This window comes from Hippoglossus hippoglossus, chromosome 7, assembly GCF_009819705.1.
Source record: "Hippoglossus hippoglossus isolate fHipHip1 chromosome 7, fHipHip1.pri, whole genome shotgun sequence".
In the NCBI taxonomy this organism is placed as follows: Eukaryota; Metazoa; Chordata; class Actinopteri; order Pleuronectiformes; family Pleuronectidae; genus Hippoglossus; species Hippoglossus hippoglossus.
The window spans coordinates 8,137,176-8,159,463 of record NC_047157.1 but is presented as its reverse complement, the minus strand read 5'-3'; the positions used below and the strand labels follow the sequence as shown (position 1 = coordinate 8,159,463).

The 22,288-nt window shown below is 40.7% G+C and overlaps 1 protein-coding gene across 3 annotated transcripts; it reads left to right on the top strand.

Annotated features, from left to right (window-relative positions):
* Window positions 1-803: 803 nt before the first annotated feature.
* On the top strand, window positions 804-18,455 carry plekhm2 (pleckstrin homology domain containing, family M (with RUN domain) member 2). 3 transcript variants are annotated; one of them, XM_034591039.1, is made up of 20 exons: window positions 804-1,356; window positions 3,230-3,336; window positions 3,666-3,775; window positions 3,889-3,988; window positions 4,789-4,876; window positions 4,965-5,139; window positions 5,852-5,911; window positions 7,858-8,146; window positions 8,230-9,009; window positions 9,090-9,159; window positions 9,771-9,861; window positions 10,595-10,659; window positions 10,838-10,926; window positions 11,869-12,001; window positions 12,147-12,337; window positions 13,258-13,323; window positions 13,473-13,632; window positions 14,231-14,410; window positions 15,258-15,374; window positions 15,541-15,793. In XM_034591039.1, exons 1-20 carry the CDS (start codon window positions 1,297-1,299, stop codon window positions 15,676-15,678), a joined length of 3,069 nt encoding a protein of 1,022 aa, XP_034446930.1. In that variant the 5' UTR covers window positions 804-1,296; the 3' UTR covers window positions 15,679-15,793. The 3 variants fall into 3 exon arrangements, with proteins under 3 accessions (XP_034446930.1, XP_034446928.1, XP_034446931.1); XM_034591037.1 differs by having other exon boundaries at window positions 9,090-9,165; XM_034591040.1 differs by lacking the exon at window positions 5,852-5,911 and having other exon boundaries at window positions 9,090-9,165; window positions 15,541-18,455.
* Window positions 18,456-22,288: the final 3,833 nt, after the last annotated feature.

Below are 22,288 nucleotides of genomic sequence, written 5' to 3'. Positions count from 1 at the left end.
GGACATACAAGTTTGATAGTTTTGATATTGCAAGGGTTTGCATAATGTTGTTTATAGTGATATGCTGCAATGGGAACTGGATCGTTGGTACGTAGACTATCTACCCCATAATTAATATAAAAATACACTTTTAGATCTACATATTCTTTGCAAAAAAGATACAGTTTATACAGGATGAGTTAATTTATTCCACTTACTACTGAGAAGCTACAAGTCAAATGTATAAATGAATCCACTTTGCTGTGTCTGTTCATTCAACAAGTGGTCGAACTGAAGTAGATCAGCGTGAACTCATTCAAAAAATCTGAAGTTTCAACTTTGATTTGTCACATGTAAGAAAACACATGGTCGAAGGTACAGTGAAAAGTGTTGGACGAGAAAGGTCAGCTCAGCAATGCAATTACAGCAAAGTCAGAGAATATAAAGTGAGAAAAAGAAGACGTTTTACATAAAGGAGCCGAATATATAAAAAACAAATACAATACTAAATACATTAGAGGATGCAAGTGTAAAACCTAAGTTACAAGTGTATACTGTGTACGTTTATAGAGGTGAGTAAAAAAAACAGTGCAAACAGCCAGGTAGCAGATTTGTAGAGGATATAAATATAGATAGAATATTTTTTTTAAGGAACTCAAGATAAAACACGAGTCTTGTACATGCGCCGTATTTGAGTGTCATTCCATACGATTCAAATCAACCATTCTTTAATGGGGTATTGTTTTTTATTTAATTTAATGAGCATAAGGTTCAGTTTCCTCACTCCTCCCCACGCCAGCACACTGAGTCAACTAGTGACGTCACCTGCTCTGATTTCAGAGTATTTAGGTCAGAAGGACAAAAAAGTTTGACGTAATTAGCTTTATTGGTAAATACGGTTAAAGACAACACAAAGTATTTATCGGTAACTAACCAGAGAGCTGGGACCGACAGTGTGACCATGCTCCTGGTAAAGTTAGCCGCAGGCGGAATGTGAAAGTAGCCGCCCCCAGCTTGATTAGCGCTAAAAAGTCTGGTGGCTACAGCTCCTAGCTAACCGGACCCCACAGGACCGGCTGACAGAGGTCGACACATCCCGCTGCTTCACAGGCGTTGACATGGCTGTTGTGACATAGTGGTTCCGTTTAAAAACACATAACAACTCCGTGTTTACAGCTGTCAGCCTCAGCCCTGTCGTTGCTTAGCTGCTTCTGATCATGATAGCTAGCTAACGCGGGCGGTGTTAGCGTTAGCAAAACAAGAGCTGTGCTGTGGGAGTCAGCTGACAACCTGCCGTGAGCTGCCAACAGACCAGTGATGGATCAACTCAAAGTGAAGGACCGCATTTTGGAAAACATCTCCCTCTCTGTGAAGAAGGTAAGCGCCGCCCGGGCGGACTGTCGGAGTTTATTCATCTTATCTGAAGTATTGGAGCTAACGCCATGATCTATTGTCTGTGAAACAGGGCAACTTTCAAGTCGTAGGGGGGGTCACTTCCAGCTCACTGTCATGGAAGGGCCTTGCCCTCAGTGATGGAATCAAACACGCACTGAATTCCCTATAATTTCCTCGATCACCTTCATGTGTTACTGACTCTGTTGTCATGTAGCTTCAGTTTTGATCACTGTAAACACCAGTGGAGCCAAGCTGCTGTTTGTCCACTGCGGCATGTGTCGTAAACACACCTGCAACCGTACCACACACGCATTACAACACAAAGGTTACCTGCTTGATCTTTGCTCAACTTTCCATCGTTTATGAAATACATGATAAAGAATCGTTTGACCAGTAATCTCTGGCATTATGAAATGAATTCTATTATAACCTGATAGAGATCACAGCATCTTCTTCCTCATCTACCTGCTTGTTGGCACATTCTCTTTTCAAATCTTAGTTTCCATGTATGTCCTTATAGGATATATTTCTCATGTATTTCCCAATTCAACCCCTCCTGCTCCATGATCAGATGATTGCATTAGAAGGGCCCACCGTTGTACGTCTAGTGCCGTAAGCTCAGCAGTACTGTGTCTTGAATCCACATTTGTCTAATAAGTTTTTAGTTCATCAGTTTATCTCTTATTGTAGAGACAAAGAGTGAAGTGATGAAGAAAGGGAATGTGTCAAGCCTTCAGGAAAGTGTTCAGTGTTTACCTCAGACAAACATTGCTTACTCAAATGGTTCCATTCCACTCAACGTCTCTGTAGTCCGTTCAGAATGGAAAACATTACTACTGTAGTATGTTTTGTGTTGCTTTTACTCAACATACTGAGAATGAGTTTGAAATTAGATAATGACTATAAAAAGCTAAAAGTGGCACATTTTGATCATTAATTAAATCCACATCAGATCAACAATATTTGAATTGTAGACCTTTTGATTAGAACCTTGTTATCCAATATGTCTATATTCAATACTGATTAGTCCAATACAATATATTAGTATTAGAATAATTTTTCTCCCTAAGCATTGCCGGCCAAATTCCATATGGACTGAGCTGTTCTTTTAACACATTGTCCTCCATTTTAGGCAACCAGAAAAGCTTGAAAATACCTTTGCTCCTCAAGTCTCTAACCCAAGGGTTAGCAGCATGTTTCCTGTGCTGCAGCCAGCTGCACTTACTGGCTTAATGTGTTTTTGCCTTAATTCTGGACCTCAGCAGTAAAATTGAAATACAAGGAGTACAGGCACACTGGAATCACCAGTAAAACTCATACTCGTTTGGAATTAGGTCAAGAACATTCCACTGCTTGGCCCTAAATTCCTTTGTTACTTTGACTAAGTTTTACTGGAGGATAATTGTCCTGCTGCACTCTCCTGAACCTTAGAGACGATGTATAAAAAGGGTTACAGTTCCTCCAGTGTTGTGAAGTTGAACACCATTATGCATGCTTGATGTAGTTGTTGTTTTGTTTCATGTAAGGTTTGCTTGAGTACAGAGCCAAAACAATGATGTGACTTGATCATTAGCTTTTCAAAATAATCATTAGTTGCAGCCCTACATACATGCAATAACGATCATTATTATTGTTATTAACAATATATACTTTCTGCCGATCAATGCATTTAGGCCAGCCCATGACAAACAACCCCAATGAATATAATTTTGAAAATGTATCTTGTTTATCATTACTTTTCACTTATTTTCATGTATTGAAAAGAGAAATTGTGGCAACTTTGTTTCTAGAATAGGATCAGATTTTTCCCTCTCCATACCAAAACAAGCAGAACAGAAATCCTGTCTCTCTACAGTTGCAGAGTTACTTTGCGGCCTGTGAAGATGAGACTCCTGCTATACGGAATCACGACCGGGTCCTGCAGCGCCTGTGTGAACACCTTGACCATGCTCTGCTGTATGGGTAAGAGGCTTATTGAAAGTAAATTGCATACTGTAAAGAGGGAAGGTGCATAGTGCACATAGTAATCGGATTTGTTTTTATTCATTGTACAAAAAGTCCTTTTATAGATCCTATTATTATTATTATTATTATTATTGCCTTTTTAACATTTGTTCAAGTCTCATGTCACGACACATGCATTTTGCCTGATTTGACAGTGTTTATCAAGCTACATGTAATTGATCAAGCTTTTGTGATTCGATGATTTTAGCTCTGGTACCATCACTCCACTCCCCTCTCTTCCTTAGGCTTCACACGTTTGATATCATTGACTGTTTTCAACATTGCAGGCTGCAGGACATCTCCTTAGGCTACTGGGTCCTCGTCCTTCACTTCACCCGGAGAGAGGCTGTCCGCCAGATAGATGAGCTTCAGCACATAGCAACCAACGTTGGTCGAAGTGAGACATCCCTCTCCCACAGTCAAACTCACTCATTCAGACAGTACCTGGGGGGTAAAGATTCAGTCATCAAGCAGTGGGCTTATACTGTCTGTGTTCTCTATTCTGTTCAGGTCGTGCATGGTTATACCTGGCACTGAGTGAGAGCTCTTTAGAGAGCTATCTGCGTCTCTTCCAGGAGAACCAAGGTTTACTACAAAAGTATTATTTCAAGTAAGTCATCCAGCAATCCTTGATTACATGATGTACATACATGAAGACGATCAAACCTCAAACAATTGCTTTCTTTATCTTTTATCCTGAAAAACAAACTGATATAAAGTTGCATTTTCCATCATCATTTTTTAAACACTGCTTATGTATTTATGTGGTAAATAAAGCCGTTTTCAGACATGACCTCGGGGAAAAATCCGGAGAATTGGCTCTGGAGTTTCCCCGCAGTTTGCCTTTCACACATACACAACACAGCAAGAGGTTCTCTGCACCGATTCGTTCACAACAGTAACTTCCTTTTAAAATCCTCTGCTTTATTCAAAAGAGAGGGGGAGCAGGCAGAGGCAGGAAATGACATATATTAACTTCACAGCAGAGATCACATGATCTTCTTTACAACACACCGGCGTCAGTTCTTCTCACCACAAATTCTCGAGACATCTTTGTCGGTGTCTTCTATGTGTGTGTCACCGCTTTTTTCACCGGGAGATATTTGTTTAAAATTGTTTGCGTCTGTCGAGTGTTAGAAGCGTCATCAACCCTCCCAATCACTCACGGCGAATCCAGCAGGAATCCCCTGCTGTGTTCTCACATCGACTTCTCCTGAATTTCTACAGACCTTATACTTGAAGGCCAGGTGGAGAAATTCTGTAGAAACTGCTGAGCGTCTCACTCTGACATTTGCGTTCACACATGCACCGTCTCCAGAGAAAATACAGAGCAACTGCGGAGTTCAGTGCATGTCTGAAAGCAGCTTAAAAGTCGCTCACATAACCTCAACTACTTTCCTTTTCTGCTAGGAACGCACTGGTTTGCAGTCATGACCACCTCACCCTCTTCCTCACGCTGGTGTCCGGCCTGGAGTTCATTCGCTTTGATCTGGAGCTGGTTAGCATCCATTTCATATAAATATAAATACAGAGGTTTAACATCAGCAGCATGTCAGTAACGTTGTTGTTGTGTCCTGCTGGGTCAGGATGTGCCCTATCTGGATGTGGCCCCTTACATGCCAGAATACTACAAACCCCACAACCTGCTAGACTTTGAGGAACGGCTGCCCAGTTCAGACAGCTTGTCCCTGCACTCCTTTACATCGCTCACCTCCACCAACCTGGAGTGGGATGACAGTGCCATAGCCCCATCCAGTGAAGGTAAGGTGCTCTGGGATTTTCTGATGACGAGACATACCCATAAATAACTCCCTCCTTATTGGCTCCCATGCTTCACTTAATCAGAAGTAATTGTCTTTTTTTTAGAGGAGACACACAGACTTAACTGGTTTGAGACCAATTTGGGCTTGAAATGGCTCATGAAAGGCAGTGTTACACTTCTTAAAATTAGCCCATCAAATATCTAGTGTCACCTCAATGGGCTGTTAGTGCTTAACTGGACAGTAATTGTTCTCATGTTACTTTGCTGCTAAACTACCACACAGGGAATGGCCACCTTTTTAAATATGAACTCCTACCAGACTACATCATAAATTTAAAATTACAGTCACATGCTTTGGCACAAGTTCATACAGTGATGTCAAGCTAATGGCATTTGAAGCAGAAGTTGGATTGAAACTTGGCAGACTCTCGTGACTCATGACACCTAAGAGCATTTCATCAAGCGGATCATGTGGCATTTAGAGACCTTTGGTTACAGAATCCTCTCATTGGTGTGATTGCAGCGGCCAGTGAATACTTTCCCAATCACTCTTCACCAATTACTGAGTCACTTCCCCTCTTTTAGTTCCCACTTGTCTCTTTCTCCATTGATTCAGTTATTTTGAAAACCACACATCATGTTTTTTTATGTTTCAATCTTCTCTCTCTACTACATCTATCTAATGCTGAATGTTATCCCTCCTTTTTTTAGATTATGATTTTGGTGACATCTTCCCCGTGTTGCCGTCATTGCAAAGTGCAGACTGGGAAGGTGGGACATTGGTCAACCCCTTCATCCTTCCTACCTCCCTTCCTTTTGTTTTTGCATGGCATTTCCACAGCTTGTGCTTAATTTAATGCTGGGTCCTTTAGCCTGTAATTAGAAATGGTAATAGAAAAAAAGCTAACTGATATAAAATACTGCTGATCTGAGGACATGAAAGCTAGACCTGGTTGAAAGGGCCTTATATTTTGGGATATGGATTCAACTTGAAAGGATTGGTGTTTCAGTGTTTCCTATTAATTATCTAGAGACCATGGCACCCTGTCATATTGAATTGTTTCATAATGAACCAAAACATTTTACACTTCTAATAATAACATAAGAGATCCCTAGCTTGGTGTGGAATTTGCTCTGATGTATGCCGCATGCTTTTTCGCACTGTCGAGCTACCGCATGCTTGCGCTATGGTCCATAATGTTTTTACCATCCATGAACAGTCAGACCTAAAAGTTCCAGCTGCAGTTGTTGCATACAATTCAGTTCTCTCTCTCATGCGAGAAAGTCTTTCACTCTTTAGACAATGTACCTCATTCTGAATCTGTTGCACATGAGAGTGACTTTTGTGATATGCACCCTATTATCGCCATAGACCTAATTCTGTGGGAAAACTGGTGTTTCCATCTTAAGTTGGATGGCACATAACTGTAATTACTGCATAACTGGAAATTAGAAAATATTTCATGAAGCCTATAGCTTAACTTGTTATAGAGCTAACAGACCTCCTTTAAACATACCTGAATGTTGATGCAACAGAAAGAAATTGATAGTGCTCATCCATTTTTATCAAACCTTTTGATAATTTAATGTGTGGACACAAGTAATTGAACAGAGATAAAAAGGTGGCACTTTTCATGTTAAGTTTACTGGTAAGTTTGCTTTTTCCTGGGAAGTGTTGGGTGGGCACATGGGAACTGTTCTGTCATGCTCTGCATGTTTTACTCATTTGGGGAACGACCCTAATGCTCACTTGGCCTCTTTATTCACTACAGCAAGATAAATACCTGGCGTATATGGTACTCCCCTTGTCCAGTCTATCTCCAGTACACTGTGTATTTGCCTGTCTGGTGTAATGTTGTTGTAACTCCTTCTCTTCCTGTATGATATGTGGCACTAGCCTAGGTTCAGCTCCACTGTTGGGTTGAGGTTAAACTCAATAAATAGTTGCTCAAGGTTGAAAGTAAAAATTGCTGTGTATTACTACAGCATCTGTTTGCAGTAAGCTGCATACAGAATGTGTACATGTTTGTTGTCTTTATAGATTATTTCATTATTCATTCTATTTATAGTATTCTTTGCTTGAATGAACTAAATGTTTTCATTTAAAATTAAGTCCATTTTCCTGATTTCTAGAAATAACTAAAGGATGTGAGATGATCCTTACATCTTATCTGACATTGAACAGTTTGTCCTTAACCTGGCTGAAGACATAACTGTCAAAAGCTCTCTAGTGACCTAGTCTATATACATCGCATTCAGTCCATTTTCTAATGCATGACCCATCTGTTTCACACCAGTAGAGTTTGACCTCGGCCTGTGCCACTGCAAAGAAAGCTGCTGCCTGTGTACCGACTTGATATCTTAAGCATTGGATTGTGTGCCTCTCTGACCCTCTCGCCTAAGAACGCTGCAGCCCCTAACATTTGTGTGCGATGCTGATGAAGGAAAGCACAAAGTTTTTGTGAAATTGTCTCGCTGGTCAACTCTATAATACTGATAAAACTAAATACATGTTCACAAATTTATGAATAGAAATAACTCTGCTCTAAATTACCATTTCAAGCAAAACCTTGTAATGTCAACATTTGCAGCTCCACTTACCAGCGAGACGGCACCAAAACTTAAGTGTTTTTCTTTGAATATATAGACTGTTTATTACTGTTGGTAACAGCTGCTTTTTTATTAAGTTAATGTTTATTTGTGGCTTTTAATGATAGAGGGTGACCTGACCGACCAGGCCAGCTGCCCCCGATCCAGTGGATCTGATCCCCAAACAGTCATTAGCGACACAGTGGTGCATTCTGTCAGCTCTGTGAAGGTGAAGGTAGCAGCTCATCCTCCTCCACACAGCCCCACATCCAGACACAACCCCTTCAATGAGGACTCAGACACCAACACCACCAACACCTCAGCCGACGTCACGCCAGTTCACATAGTGAGCCGCCATAACAGCATCACGGCTGGAGATGACACAGAGTACACCAGCAATGAGCTGGAGGTCATCAGGTACAGTAGCTACAGACGTATTAGTGAGCTCACATTGGTTTTAGTAAAGAGGAAAAATGCATCTAAGTACTGTTTTCTTCCAGGATGGCCAGACGAAGGAAACCAGCCAAGAAACGTCGAGGGAAGGGCTCCACAGATTCCAGCAGCAGCATCCATAACTCCGTCTCTTCTGACCTCATGGAAATCGAGGCCTCGGAGGATGTGGATTCATTAAATTGCACTTTGATTCATCTGGATGGTGAAGGAGAGTTGAGGAGAAGCAGGGTGGGATCAGAGGCAGTTGATGAGGGTGATGAGGACGGGGTAGAAGGCCTCCTGCGCCTGCCAGAGATGACTGACACCTCCATGGACACCGTGGGCCAGCCCCTCCGAGACGTCATGGAGCGGCTCAATGGGGCTCTGGATAGGAAGGCAGCCTGGGAGCACCTGGAGGAAGAGGAGGAGAAAAATTATAATGGCTGTGACCGGGGCCCCGAGCCCCCTGCACAGCAGCCCTTTCGAGAGGACTCAGGGGGCGAGCCACCTGACCCGGTACCAGGAGAGACTCTGGCCACAGGCTTCAACTTCCTGCAGGCCTCTCCTTCACCGACAGACATATGCTGCTTTACCGCCAACAGTCCAGACTCTGCTCCCACAGGTGGTGGCCACCATGACTCTACAGAGCATAGCCAATCACAGACTCTTTCAGGTTGCCATGAAGATGAAGGAGAGGCAAAAGCGCCAACAGGACAGGAGCTTGACATAAAGGAGGAAAATGTACAAGAAGAAGAAATGGCCAATAATTCATTTAATGTGCAAACACAACAACGGCTACAAGAGGAGGAGCTTAGTCCCTTAGAGAGTTCTCACCCTGCAGAATTTAGGTATGAAGTTTCTTCAAAATGAGCTGTTAGTGTTGCAATGTTATCCAGTGTGTCTAATGTTCTTCATTGTTCTTCATCAGGGTGGACAATAATCACTTGCTTCTTTTGATGATCCATGTATTCCGAGAGAATGAGGAGCAGCTCTTCAAGGTGAAGGCAGGCACAGATTTTTATTTTTACTCATTTTGAAAGGATTTACATTCTTTAGGGATGTGAAAGTGCACAGCATGCATTTTAATGGCCAGCTTTAAAATGAATAGTTGAATGACAAATTTAAGTATAGCAGCACAGTGGTGACATGAACTTTTAGTATGACGGTTTAAAAGAAACTGTCTTTATCAATTTTGCTCTTTCTCACATGGTCTAACCAGTTTTGCTGTCACACTTGTTTGGACATCAAAGTGGTTTGGAGACTGTTGCTCAGTGGAAGTGTTGCAAGGCTCAGTTTCCAATTCCCGTTCAACAGCTTCTACTCAGGCAGTAAAAATATATGTTTGGCATTAAGTAAAAACCTCTATTCACACTTTATCACCAAACTGTGTTAACATAGATGCAGTTGTAACTAGTGTAATAAAAATGACACTGGTTTGTGATACATGATGAAAACCAAGATCTGCTGTTCTCTAAAACAACAGTCTCTTATATATGTAGCAGCATACTATAATGTAGAATCCAGTTTCCAGAACCCATCACAAATGAACAGGAACAGTTTGAGACTGATGAACATAGACATTTCCAAATCTTTATCATTGTGTTTTCAGATGTTGAGGATGAGTACAGGCCACATGGAGGGGGACCTGCAGCCCCTTTACCTGCTCATCACTGACTGTTACATCTACCTGCTACGGAAGGGTGAGTGGCTCGACCCAGAATGCATGGGCGTTGTTTGGTTATACTATTGAAGTGTCCATTCTAAACATGTCTGTTTGGAATGAGCTGTTTGCTTGGCTTGTCTTTAATGCTGGTTGCAGCTTTCTTTCTGAAACTGGTAAAGTTACCTGCAGTAATTAAGCTGCAGAAAGTAAAGCTGCTCCACCACTGCTGCACAAAGACCTGTTCTCCAGTTTATTCAATGTTCAAAGTACACAGAACCCTGAACTGGAGAATCAGCTGTTGTTATGAACGCACTGTTGTGATCTACACTGTCTCTTACGTTGAGGTCCAGTCACTGCTGCTATAGAGCACTGGTCACCTGTTTTTTTCAAAGTTTATTAATATTGAACATATTGCATGACCAAACCACACCAAACTCGACAGTGCACTTCCTTATGCCCCTAACAATACATGTTTAAGTGTGATAAGATGAAAGTTTAGCGATTTCTGGAATTATTCGATGGATAGGGTGGAACAGGTCAGGTCTCAAGTTGGGACATATTCATTTGTTTATTCATCGAATAAAATTGTACACTGTCTACCTGTACAAGCAACCCAGAGAATTTCTATTTCTCAAAGCTCCCAGCAGGTCTGAGATGACGTGTTGAGATCATTATACACTAGTCCGATAAGATGTACGCTTTGTCCAAGAGCAGTTCTACATAAGGCTGCTCCAATGTCTAAAAATACATTTCATTGATTTTCATCACAGGTGCTGCAGAGAAACCCTACACAGTAGAAGAAGCTGTTTCTTACAATGATGTGGACTATCTTTCAGTAAGTGTCCTGCACAACAAAGGTTTATCATATTCTCATGTTCGTCGATGCCTCAGGCTGTTCATGTGATCTATGGAGAGTTAACTACATGATATTCATGAAGACTCAAGTGTGATGTAACAGAGCACATAATTAGTGATGTGTCTAATAAAGTGGTTGTAATGTTGTGTTCCTGAAGGTGGGCCTTGACCAACAGACGGTGACAGTGGTTTGCACCAACAGACGAAGAAAATTCCTTTTGGACACAGCTGATTCCTCACTGACAATGTGAGTTTCCCTTTATATCATTGTCATATGTTTCGTAATACTAAGACTAAGTACTATATCAGACACATTAAGATTATTGTACTATTCAGAGCAGCCAATATTAATTTCCACCTGTCATCAATATGTCTCTGTGATAAATGCTCAACTGTCTGAGTCCCTCAGAAAAAAACTAGTTTAGCTCGTAGACTTCAGCTTGGACCATGGGTTTGTGCCACGCACATCCACAGGTGGGTTGTTGGCGAAGAGGTGGTTGCACAATTCTTCCAGTGGGCAGAGTGCACATAAAATCTCAACTCCTCATGTGTGCATCTGTGGTCTTATGTGTCAGGAATCTAGTGACCTACATTCAACCTTGAACCTAGTCTTTTGCAACGATAAGAGGTTGTTAAACGTTATTTCTGTAGAGCAAGACCATTGACTTATAGGCTGGGTGATATGACTTCAAATCAATATCGCTATTATTTCTAACTTATACCTTGATTATTATTAATGAACGACCCCCCCTCCCCATATTTATGTTCATGGATAAACAGGCCGTCGCCTTGTTCTGCAACAATGAAGTTAAAACGAAGTGTGTGTGTGTGTGTGTGTGTGTGTGTGTGTGTGTGTGTGTGTGTGTGTGTGTGTGTGTGTGTGTGTGTGTGTGTGTGTGTGTGTGTGTGTGTGTGTGTGTGTGTGTGTGTGTGTGTGTGTGTGTGCTCGTCTCAGTCGCTCTCTTCACACAAACTGACAACCACATTTATTTAGTTATCACTCGATGATGTTTTATCATGAATCCAGATTGTTCTGGTTATTTCATGTTTCGTCTCGAGTTGTGTGTGGCAGATGAACTGTGTGTATGCAAAAGTTGGACTTATTTTCAATGTGTTTAAAGACGTGACGTTACAAGAACGTGTCAAACTAGTGTAACTTCATCCAGTTTATCTTTCTTCTTAAATACAGCTGGTTCCTATCAGTTCTCAAGTCAGCCATGGTGAAGGGCTGTCGTGAGCCACCTTACCCCTCCGTTCTGACTGATGCTACCATGGAAAAACTGGCTCTCACTAAGTTTGTCTCCCAGGAATCTCACTGTGAGGTAAAGAAATGTAGAACTCCATCATAGGTCTGGTCTTTTGGACCATGTGAATACAAATTTCTGTAGCTCTATAAATGTTTGATTGTCCCTGCTTTTCCACTCTGATCTTTATCACTAATCAGTGAATACTTGCCTGCATTTCCAGGTAACAGAGGTGTCTATCCAACTCTATTCACTGGTCCACTGGGAGGATCCTATGGACATGACTATGTCTCCCCAAGGTGGCCCACCGAGCTCTAGAGGCCCTTCCAGTACTAAGGAGGGGACTGTCCAGTACCGGTCTGGAAACACGTACCTGGGCAAAGAGCTGTGGAAAAGCTGCTACCTTGTGCTCAGGTATGAGCAGCTCAAACATATTGTTTCCCTTTTCCACTGGCATTAATATGTTATTTTAAATATACATTTGTTTGTTTCCACACTTCATACTACATGACATTACAATATGTTTCAGCTTTCACTTTCTTTCACAAAAAACATTCTTTTCACATCCTATGTATTTCAGTCTCACACCTCACAAAACCTGTGAGGAGTGCAGTGTATGATCCTCAGTTCCAAACGCCCTCACTTCACACTTTTGCTTTAGTGAAAGATGCGAAACATATTGGATGTAAATATCTCCTTGAGGTTGTCCCTCCTCTCAGCGTCTGCCACTCTCACACATGCTGAAAGCTTGATCTCCATTTTGTGGGTGTAGAGCAAATCAATCCAGCAGGCTTCTAACCAGCATTACACACTGTTTAATATATAATACAGGGTAGAGACTGCTGTCTTGTCTATTACAATAATCTTAGTCTAAAAATAGTCCCAAAAAAAAGCCTTAAATAAATTGAAATATTCTGCACTAGGTCGTAAATATGTTTAGGTAGGTCTTGATGTTACCGTTCATTAAATGCCACTTCCATCATGCTTCAATTTTAAGAGAATTATTTTGGTGACCTGTATAAAATGTTATGTCTCTACTCAATGTTCTCTCTAATTGACACAGATTATGGTATTAAAAGTCTTAAACTGAACTTTTTGAAACCTACATAGCCCCTGTAATAATACATTAAAATGAAGGTGCTAATGATTTGATTAGATCATTATTGTATTATTAGTTATTAGAAATTAAAAAGCCCCACCAAGACCAAAATGCTTTGAAACAAGTGGTGAAGCTTTTGTGGTATTATCAATATTATATACAATTGTTGTCTAATTATGCAATATAATGAGCTTCTAATTAGATGGATATAAACAATTGTCCACTTTTCTTGCAGCAAAGGGATTCTTTACCTGTATGCAGAAAAAACAGATGGGATACCTCAGCTGTCCGTCACTATGGGGTAAGTTTGAAGAGTCTGAAAGGTGATACAGGAGATGGTGAACCGATTTGAGTATTTTACTGTTCAAAAGCAGTAAACAGAACTGTGTTCACTGATTAGCACTAGTATATTTTCATGCTCATTGCTCCCCCCTCCTTATTACTCAACAGAGGAGAGCATTGTGGTGGCTGCCGGCGCTCAAACAGCACAGAGCGTCCCCATGCATTCCAGGTCATCCTGACAGAGCGCCCGCCGCTGGAGCTCAGCGCCAACAATGAGCAGGACATGGCCGACTGGATGCAGCTGCTCTGCCAGTCCGTCTCCAAAGGGGTAAGGAGAGAAAGTCACACAATGCACTCGTTGCATATATCTCAGTGTTTTTAGAGAGACAGGGAGATAGTGATACTGTCTGTTCAGTACAACTTCAAACTAAAAGTATTTAATGTTGTACAGTATGTACAAGCTGTAATACTAAACACATTCCACCCCTCAGTCACATGTTGTGTGCTTACTCTCACTTCAGCAGTTACAGATGAAGCATGTCTTTGTACTTTTTCCTGGAGGCATGCAAACATGCTGAAACAGTGCAAGTTTTCTTGTGACAATAATAATAAGCAAAGTTCTCATTGTGGTATCCCACACATTGGTGTTTTCAACTGAAAAGGGAAGCCCCTCTAAGTCAGGTTGGATTGGCTTTTCTTACAGCTTTCAACAGGAAGTGACCATGGATAAACGCACATGGTCAAATAATCCCTGTGGGGATTCTCAGTGCTGGATCATTTGTTTGAATCGTCTGTTACAGGACCTGCTGATCTTCATTGTTTGCCGGGAACATCGGGTTTTTGCTTGTGTGCATCTCAATGTGGATTGATCTAAGCTGCATTCACATGAGCAAGGTCTTATTAAACTACAACCATGTTATCTCCAGGTCATCCCTCAGGGTGTGGCTCCCACCCCGTGTATCCCATGCTGCCTGGTGGTGACAGACACGAAGCTGCTAACTTGCCATCAGGACTGTCAGACCAGCTTCTTCCGTTCTCTGGGCAGCGCCGATGTTTGTGATGTCACCACTGTTAACCTGGAGGCCGACAAGGAGTACTGTGTCATTGTGAGTGACGATTTGTTCAGTGCCTCCTGGTGCTGGATTATATGGTTTTATGTTAGAATTTATATTAAATCTTTTTATTTGATTCATGTGTGATCTCCATGCCATACCACCAACAGTTATTTAAAGGGATAGTTCACCCAAAAATCTAAATTCACTCATTATCTACTCACCAATATGATGGAGGGGTGGGTGAAGTGTTTGGGACCATAAAACACTTGGAGTTAGGGGTTAACAGTGTTGCAGCCAAATCCAATACAATTAAAGTAAAAGGTGAACTCTTCTTCAAACATATAAAGTAGTGGTGAGTAGGTAATGAGTGGATTTTCATTTATTGGTGAACTATCCCTTTAATTCTTCTCTGTTTTTCTGAAATGTGAAATTGATCAGGATAAACATAGCTATCAACATAGAAAAACAGGGTTTATTTGTAAACAGTCACACATCAAGTTAGATGTTAAATGAATTAAACTGATCTGTTCTAGATGAGAGAGCATCACAATGAGTTTATGTAAAGTATTTCCAGTCGAAGAAGGGGCCCCGCACTCATTGCATTATACATCACACTACACTTGGTACTGAACAAACTGTAAACTGAACTTTGGTATCATTGGTATTCAATGATCATGTGTCTCTGATGGGTTTAAACAGGATTTTCCCGACTGTTATTATAATCTGGCCAAGTGATTTTACTCAGTCTTTGAGCTGGATGAATAGAAAACTAGGGTTATGAGTTCTCTACTGTTCTGGATAGAAAAATATACTGTATTGGGCTGAATACTGTAAAATGTTTTTTATCTTGTGTTTAAGGCCTTTAATGTAAACTTGTCCCTCTGTTTTTTTTAATCAGGAGTTTGCAACAGATCGAACCCAGTTCCTCCCTCCATGGGTCTTGTACTTCAGCGGCTGTGAAGAGAGAGATCGGCTGCTGGAGGCGTTGGACAAGACGTGGAAAGACATTTACCAGGTCAGAACACACTGTAGACTGCCATTGTCACATGGGCTTAAGGGAAAATACAGTAATATTGCAAGAACTGCAATATTAACTGTTCCAGAATATCAGCAAATACGATCTTAAATCCAACAACTGCTGGCTCTGGTTGACCCCTCATGAATTTCCCCACTCTACACAGGTTGACCTTCCCCGCAGAGAAGTGTCTGATCCGTCGGTGCAGAAGCGATGCAGCGAGGCCCTTGCCCTGATGAAGAGTGCCTGGCAGAGGGCAGACAGTCTGGCCCGAGGCAGAGCCCAACGTGAACCCTGGTGCTGACGGACACACGTGCACACATATAGCTTACCTTTGGGTAACCACTGAAACACACTAGTAGACTGATGTAGAAAGACATAACAAACCAGTCAGGGGACGATGAAGTGTTTCTATCAGAGAAACCTCCTGCATAAGTACCAATGCATATGGCACTGCACATCGCAAAGATGTGCAGCTGTGAGACTTCCTCCCTTGAAATGAAATGAATGAACCTCTAGTAGAGTGACAGTGTTTTTCATTTCATCCTGTTGATACATTACTGTTATTCATTTATCAGAGGTTCTTCAGACATAGCAGCAATGTAGGAAGAAATATGAGGAATGAAGGAAAAGTTTGGTATCACATGATGTGATTTACATCAGAGAAACTCACTGAAGGAAATGGTGATGTACTAATGTACAATGCACATAGAGTAGCTGTGTCATGTTAAGAATTTGAAACTGTTTTTCAATACATCTTGCACTCAGATGTAGCCTGCTGAATTAAGTCATTTTGACAATTGAGAGTTTTGTCTCAATACTCAATACTAAATTTCCTTATTCAACCCTTGACTTTCAGTCAGTAAAAAACTACACATATAAACACATACATTGAATTTGGAGGAAGATATAAGATCTGTTACCAGTTTCTCTGCACAGCGAGTTAAGAAAATCATTAATGATTTCTTATTATATACTTAATATATGTATCAAGAAAGCCATATATGAACGGTATGTCGTTGCTCTTTTGCGATGTGGAAAAATGCACACTCCTTGCCTTGCAAACACACACACATAATCCATATATACCGTCTCGTCTTGCACAACCCACAACTGTGGGATGATGACTCCTGGTTAACAGAGTTACTGTACAAGATGTTACACTGCACCGTCATTATAGAGCAACTGTACAGTATCAATGCATAATCACTGATGGTCGTGTATGTGTCTGATTCAGTTTGTGTGAGGACACAATCCTCTTCATGTACATTATCCTGATAGAATGAAGATCTCAATATGAAGTATGCCTGGATATTTGCACTGCTACATGACATGTTCATTTATCTGAGATCTTGCTTTACCACTTGAAATGTTGTCAGTCAGATAAACTATCAGGAAATGCAACAGACTTGCCTTTACCTCCCCTCTCGAGACGAGCGGAGGCTTCCATGCAGACTTGCACAACGTTTTTTTGCTGTTAGTCTCTTTTTTTAAATTGGTACCAATTTTAGTTTTTATGTTATCATCAAAACGTCCTGTTTTTTCTTTCCATTTTAGAAGAAAGCGGGAACAATTGTTACAAAACGATTTGCTGAGTGGTGACATTGTCTTAGTGTAGATTTCTGTGTCTGAATCAGAAGATGTGTACTTCTCTAGCCTGGTTAAATAAGAATCACTAACCAATAAGAGCTAGAAGAGTTTTTTTTTTGTTTTTTTTATATATACACCAGTGGTTTGTGACAGCAAACATTGATTTAATCTGGCAATCTACCAGCTATAAAACACTAGATAATAGTAACTTCACTGGTCATTCTTTTGCGACGTAAGACCACGTCTGAGGTTTTAAAATAATCCTCAAATAGACTTTAAACTTAGAGCAAATGCTTCACCAATAACATTATCTTATATTCCTTGTAAATGACATAGGGAGTGGATGGTAATGTTTATGCATGTTACAATCTGTCCTCAACACTGAGGCCTGCTGCTGTGTCAGTGCCAGTGTGTAACTGCTCTTATTACAAGGCAGAGAAAAATGTGGTTTCTTCCGCCATGAAAATTGTCTTTTTTGACTGAACTGGACAATTTGGCCAATTAGTTTAAATTGAAATAAGCACTGTTATTACATTTGCCTTACACTGTACATTTGGCTGCATTAGAAAACGTAAACAATCATCATAATTTATGCTGTGATTATTGGAATAGTCGGAAACTCTGACGACAGACATAATGTCCTGCCACAAATTGCATGGTCAGCAAAATAAAATACAAAAACAGAGGCATTGAGCAGTCACCAGTATCCGCCCCACACATACAGTGTGTCTCCTACTTGCATGTTCCCACATGCATACGTCTTTCTCTATCGCACTGTTTCTTCAAAGTCAGCATCACTCAGTGCTTTAAGCCATCGAAGTGCCACTTGTTCTTGCTCATCTTCTGCTCTTTTACAAAGAAATCTAATCTCAGGTGAAAAAGGTACTTCACATCCAAAACCTTAAGAGTCACCGTGCATTTTATAAGATTGCTGCTGTTTTGTCTAATTACACGTTGTTTAAAATCCATTTTTCTACTTCTGTTCCTCCCATGTTCCATGCAGCATTATGAATTTATTTTTGCGTGCACAGGGGAGACCGCAAAGTGATACCATTAGGTGGAGAAGGTTTTATTTTAAAATCCTTGAATAATTCAGTGGGTTCCAAAACAGGATTTGGTCAGCTGTTTGATTGAAACCTTCTCCCTCCAGTGGATTACTGAAGGACTTATTGACCAGGAAGAGAACAGTTTATTATCAATGATAAGCAAATCAAGTGCTTAGAGTTGTGACCTATGAAGTGTATGTAAAGAAGAACTAGTCTTTTTGAGCTGTGTTTTGAATGTAGGTCATTGCTGGCCAATGGTGGATGACATCTTTTGAATGATGCATTGTGAAAAAGACGCTTTTTTGATTTTTGTTCATAAATGTATAATGCATGTCATATTTATGTTATGTTTGGTAGTTTTATTAAATTGTAAATATAGCACTAATCAATATAACACTGTAAAGTCCCGTTGAAAGACATGCATGTCCAGACATGCAGTTTTATACTGTTCATAATGGTAATGGATGTGCAAATAAACCTTTGTGATCGGACAGCGTAACTGAATAAACTGAAACGAAACCATGGCTCCTGTGGTGAAACATGTGATAACGGTGTCTGTGTCAGTTGTTTTAATGTCTTCATCTGTGTTTCAGCTCAAACCAGTGAAATACTCATGGGTCATGTTAGAGCACAACTCACACCCTGGCATTTATACCAGTACTGCTAGACTACTGTTACACTATGGTGAGTGGAAAGCCTTGTTTAAAAAAACGATATGAAACAAAGTTAGTCAAATTAACTCTGATGTTTCCACAGCAGTGTCATAGGCAAGGTTTGTCAATGTTGCTATTCTCCCAAGTCACCAGTAGAGGTCATATATGTAGTTTCTTCCCTGTTATAAGCTACTTACAGTTATGGAGTTTTTCTACTGAGCTGTATATAATGCACAGATGGCGAGTAACACACACTCAAAAAGTGACATCATTTATCTGTTATAAGATATTGCCAAAAAGATCCCTGTCTACTACTATTGTATCCTGAGAAATGAATGTCTCACCTTTCTCCCAATGAAAATAAATCCTAATTCCACAGCATTTTACAGTGTAGCAGCAGTTTGGGAAATACCCGTTCCTGTTTCATCATGTTAGTTATTCCCTGTGCACTTTGTGAGGTCCATACGAATTGGTTTCCTGAGTTTTATGTAGAAAACATTATCACTCTGCACAGATCCCTGACCTCAACTCCATCCAACACATATGGGCTGAACTGGAAAGAGTGAGACCCTGACAGCCCTTCATTGGTGGCCAACCACACAAACAGTCTTGTGCCTGAAAAATGTCTGTAGCCATTCTCCAAAATCTTGTGTAAAGAAATAATACAATTTTATATACCTTTCTTGTTATGGCTTCATGTTATTCACAATCCCAGTTGCAGCCCTTCAGCACATTTGTTAACATTACACCTGGAGAAACCCGAGAGCAGATGTTTCATGCTCGCACAGAAGCAGCATGAGCGTAAGAAGAAAAGCTGAAGCTGGAGCACAGGAAATCTGTCCAAGTAACAAAAAATTTGAATGCAAGCGCACATTTTGGGCACAAGCGAAGCAAATCTAAGTACAAGCAGGGGCTATTTGAGTGTGAGTGAGAGCATTACAAAATCTGAACGTGAAATCAATAAGTCCTGCTCTCAAACTGAAAGACTTGAGTAAAGATCGGGAAAAAATGTGCCACAACTTTGAGTGGTGATTAATTTGCAGAAGGCCTTGTTGACTGAAGAGTGTAGGACATTTCTTTTAAACCCAAAAATCCATCCATTAATTATCTATATGTTTATCCTTTTGAGGGTCATGGGGGGGAGCTGGGGCCAATCCCTGCTGACATTGGGGGAGTAGCAGAGTACATCCTCAACGGGTCGCCAGCGTGTCACTGGGTCAACAGAGACAAACAACTATTCATGGTCACATTCGCACCCACGGTCAACCCACACACACACGGGGAGAACATGCAAAGTCCACATAGAACGGTCCAAACTGGGATTCGAACCGCCAATCTTCTTGCTGTGAAGCGTCAGTATTAACCCCCACCCAATCGGGGAAAAAAACAGATTTTTTTACAAATTCATGACCAAGTTATTTTAGTAATTTTGTCAAAGCAAAGAAATACACTAAGTTTCCCACACTCTCACTTATATGATTCAGCACAGGTTTTGCAGTTGCTAGGGCAACAAGTAACCACTGTCATGTTCAAATTCATTGTTGTTATTTGAGCAGCACAATAATGCCACCTTGGGTGTGCTTTTGCTTTTGCTTTTGCTGTTGCTGCAGTTTCAACAAAGCCAGTAACTCTCCTCCTTGTCTTCAGACCACAAAGATTTAGAACAGGATCGTTCAGACATCATAGGAAACTGTTTTTCTCATCCATATTTCAAGAAGTGTTGCAAAAAACAATAGCCGCCAGAGATTCAACAGATTTAAAGAAGAGGGGAAGAAAATGATCCACTGCAGGAAAGCAAGAGAACCCAGCGTGAGCCATCAGATTGTCCCAGATATCTGAATAGTTAGAAGTTTATTGAGATCACAAGACAAGACTGGAATATAAAAGTAAAAAGAGCAGAAATTATAAACCAGCATCCAGGGAACTGAACACAACAGTGAAGTGACCTGCTGAAGGTGTGAGGCCTGATTTAGACAACTTGTAGTGGATTCATTCTAATTCGAAATTGCAGTCACACAATGACTCAGCACAAGAAAGATAGAGACGAGACAAGGGAAAGTATCAGATTGATGAGATGGATGAAAAGAGTGCGTCATGTCCCCCTGGGATGTTCATGGAGACAAGAGAGCTGGAGGAAATTAAATGTAATTAAGAAAAAGTAAAAATAGAGACCGATTGCCCCAGAGAAACTTTTCAAAAGCAATAAAACAAAAAGCGGGTTGAATTAACACCACTCTGATGTTTCAGCTCTTCTGAATGCTTTGGCTGAAAAATAAACAAGAGGCACGACTGTCCTTCCGTCTAAACACTTTAAGATCATATTGTGAAACAGGTCTGCAGAGTCACCTCATTCACACAAAACCCACAACACAAGTTCTACACCACAACAGCAGCAGCAGCAGCAACATGTTTTGTTGATCATGAGAGATTTTGTTTTGTAAATATGGTTAAAACAGGCAGTAGTAGAGGCTCCTCTAACACTGGATCATATATTCCCCATAATGTAACTCATGTAGAGTAAGACACATCAGATTAGATTTTCACAACCTAAGCAGTTTAGATAAATAAACTTCATAAATAAAGAACACAAAATGGCAGAAACAGAAGGTGAACACACCCTGGCTCTCTTAGTTTTGCTTTGTTTTCTGTTGGGGCGCATAATAGTGTCGGCCTGAAGGTATTACAGAAATCATTCACATAATATATACCCCAATAACCTCTGCAGTACAACAGACATTTTTCGTAGGCAACTGCATCCTCACAACGAAATTACAGTACATTTAGTGTCTATGTTTTAGTTTTTAGTTTTGTTTATTTCCACTTTTCAAATGTTTTTTTGGAACTGTAGATTAAAGGTTCAGGGTGTAGAATTTAGTGACATCTAGTGGTGAAGATGCATGTTGCAGCTGAATACCCCTCACCTCACCCCCCCCTTCCAAACATGAAAGAGAACCTGTGGTAGCCTTCAGTTGTCATAAAAACTCAAAAGGTGTTTAGTTTGTCCAGTTTGGGCTACTGTAAAAGAGAGGACCCGCTCCGGATGTAAATATAAATGTTTAAATATAAAGGGCTCATTCTAGGGTGAAGAAAACAACCATTCGTACAATTTAGATGAAACATACGTATGTGCAATATGTTTATATTCAATTTCTGCCAATAGATCAATTTCACCTAAATCTTACACACTGAACCTTTAACTGAAAATGTGGAGTCATATGCAGTTGTATAGATCATTAAAAACACTTTGTATTTGCAGTGCTTTATTTCAGGGAACTTTGATCTTTTAATTATCAGACAACAAACTGTATTTCTACCCATTAAATTCAATTTGCGTGTAAAACAGGCTCTGCTCCCCCTCGTTAATTTCACTCTGCAGTTTTTCAGTTTCTTATGCAATTTTAATCCCTCGCTCTCGGTCTCTACGTCAGGCCAACACTGTCCAACTTCCCCCTGCCGTCTCCCTTTTCCTCCTCTTCTCTACCTACCTCTCCATACTCTCCTCCTCTTCTCTACCTACCTCTCCATACTCTCCTCCTCTTCTCTACCTACCTCTCCATTCTCTCCTCACATCCAGCCCTGTCTTGACTGCAGCAATGCAGTCAAGCGAAAAAGAGGCAAGATGCGG

Excerpts from the sequence above, each read along its gene's own strand:
- plekhm2 (XM_034591037.1), top strand. The coding sequence starts at position 1,297 with ATGGATCAACTCAAAGTGAAGGACCGCATTTTGGAAAACATCTCCCTC. Across the intron at positions 12,002-12,146 it reads CCCAGGAATCTCACTGTGAG|GTAACAGAGGTGTCTATCCA; the intron begins GTAAAGAAATGT and ends CTGCATTTCCAG. Across the intron at positions 13,324-13,472 it reads CAGCTGTCCGTCACTATGGG|AGGAGAGCATTGTGGTGGCT; the intron begins GTAAGTTTGAAG and ends ATTACTCAACAG.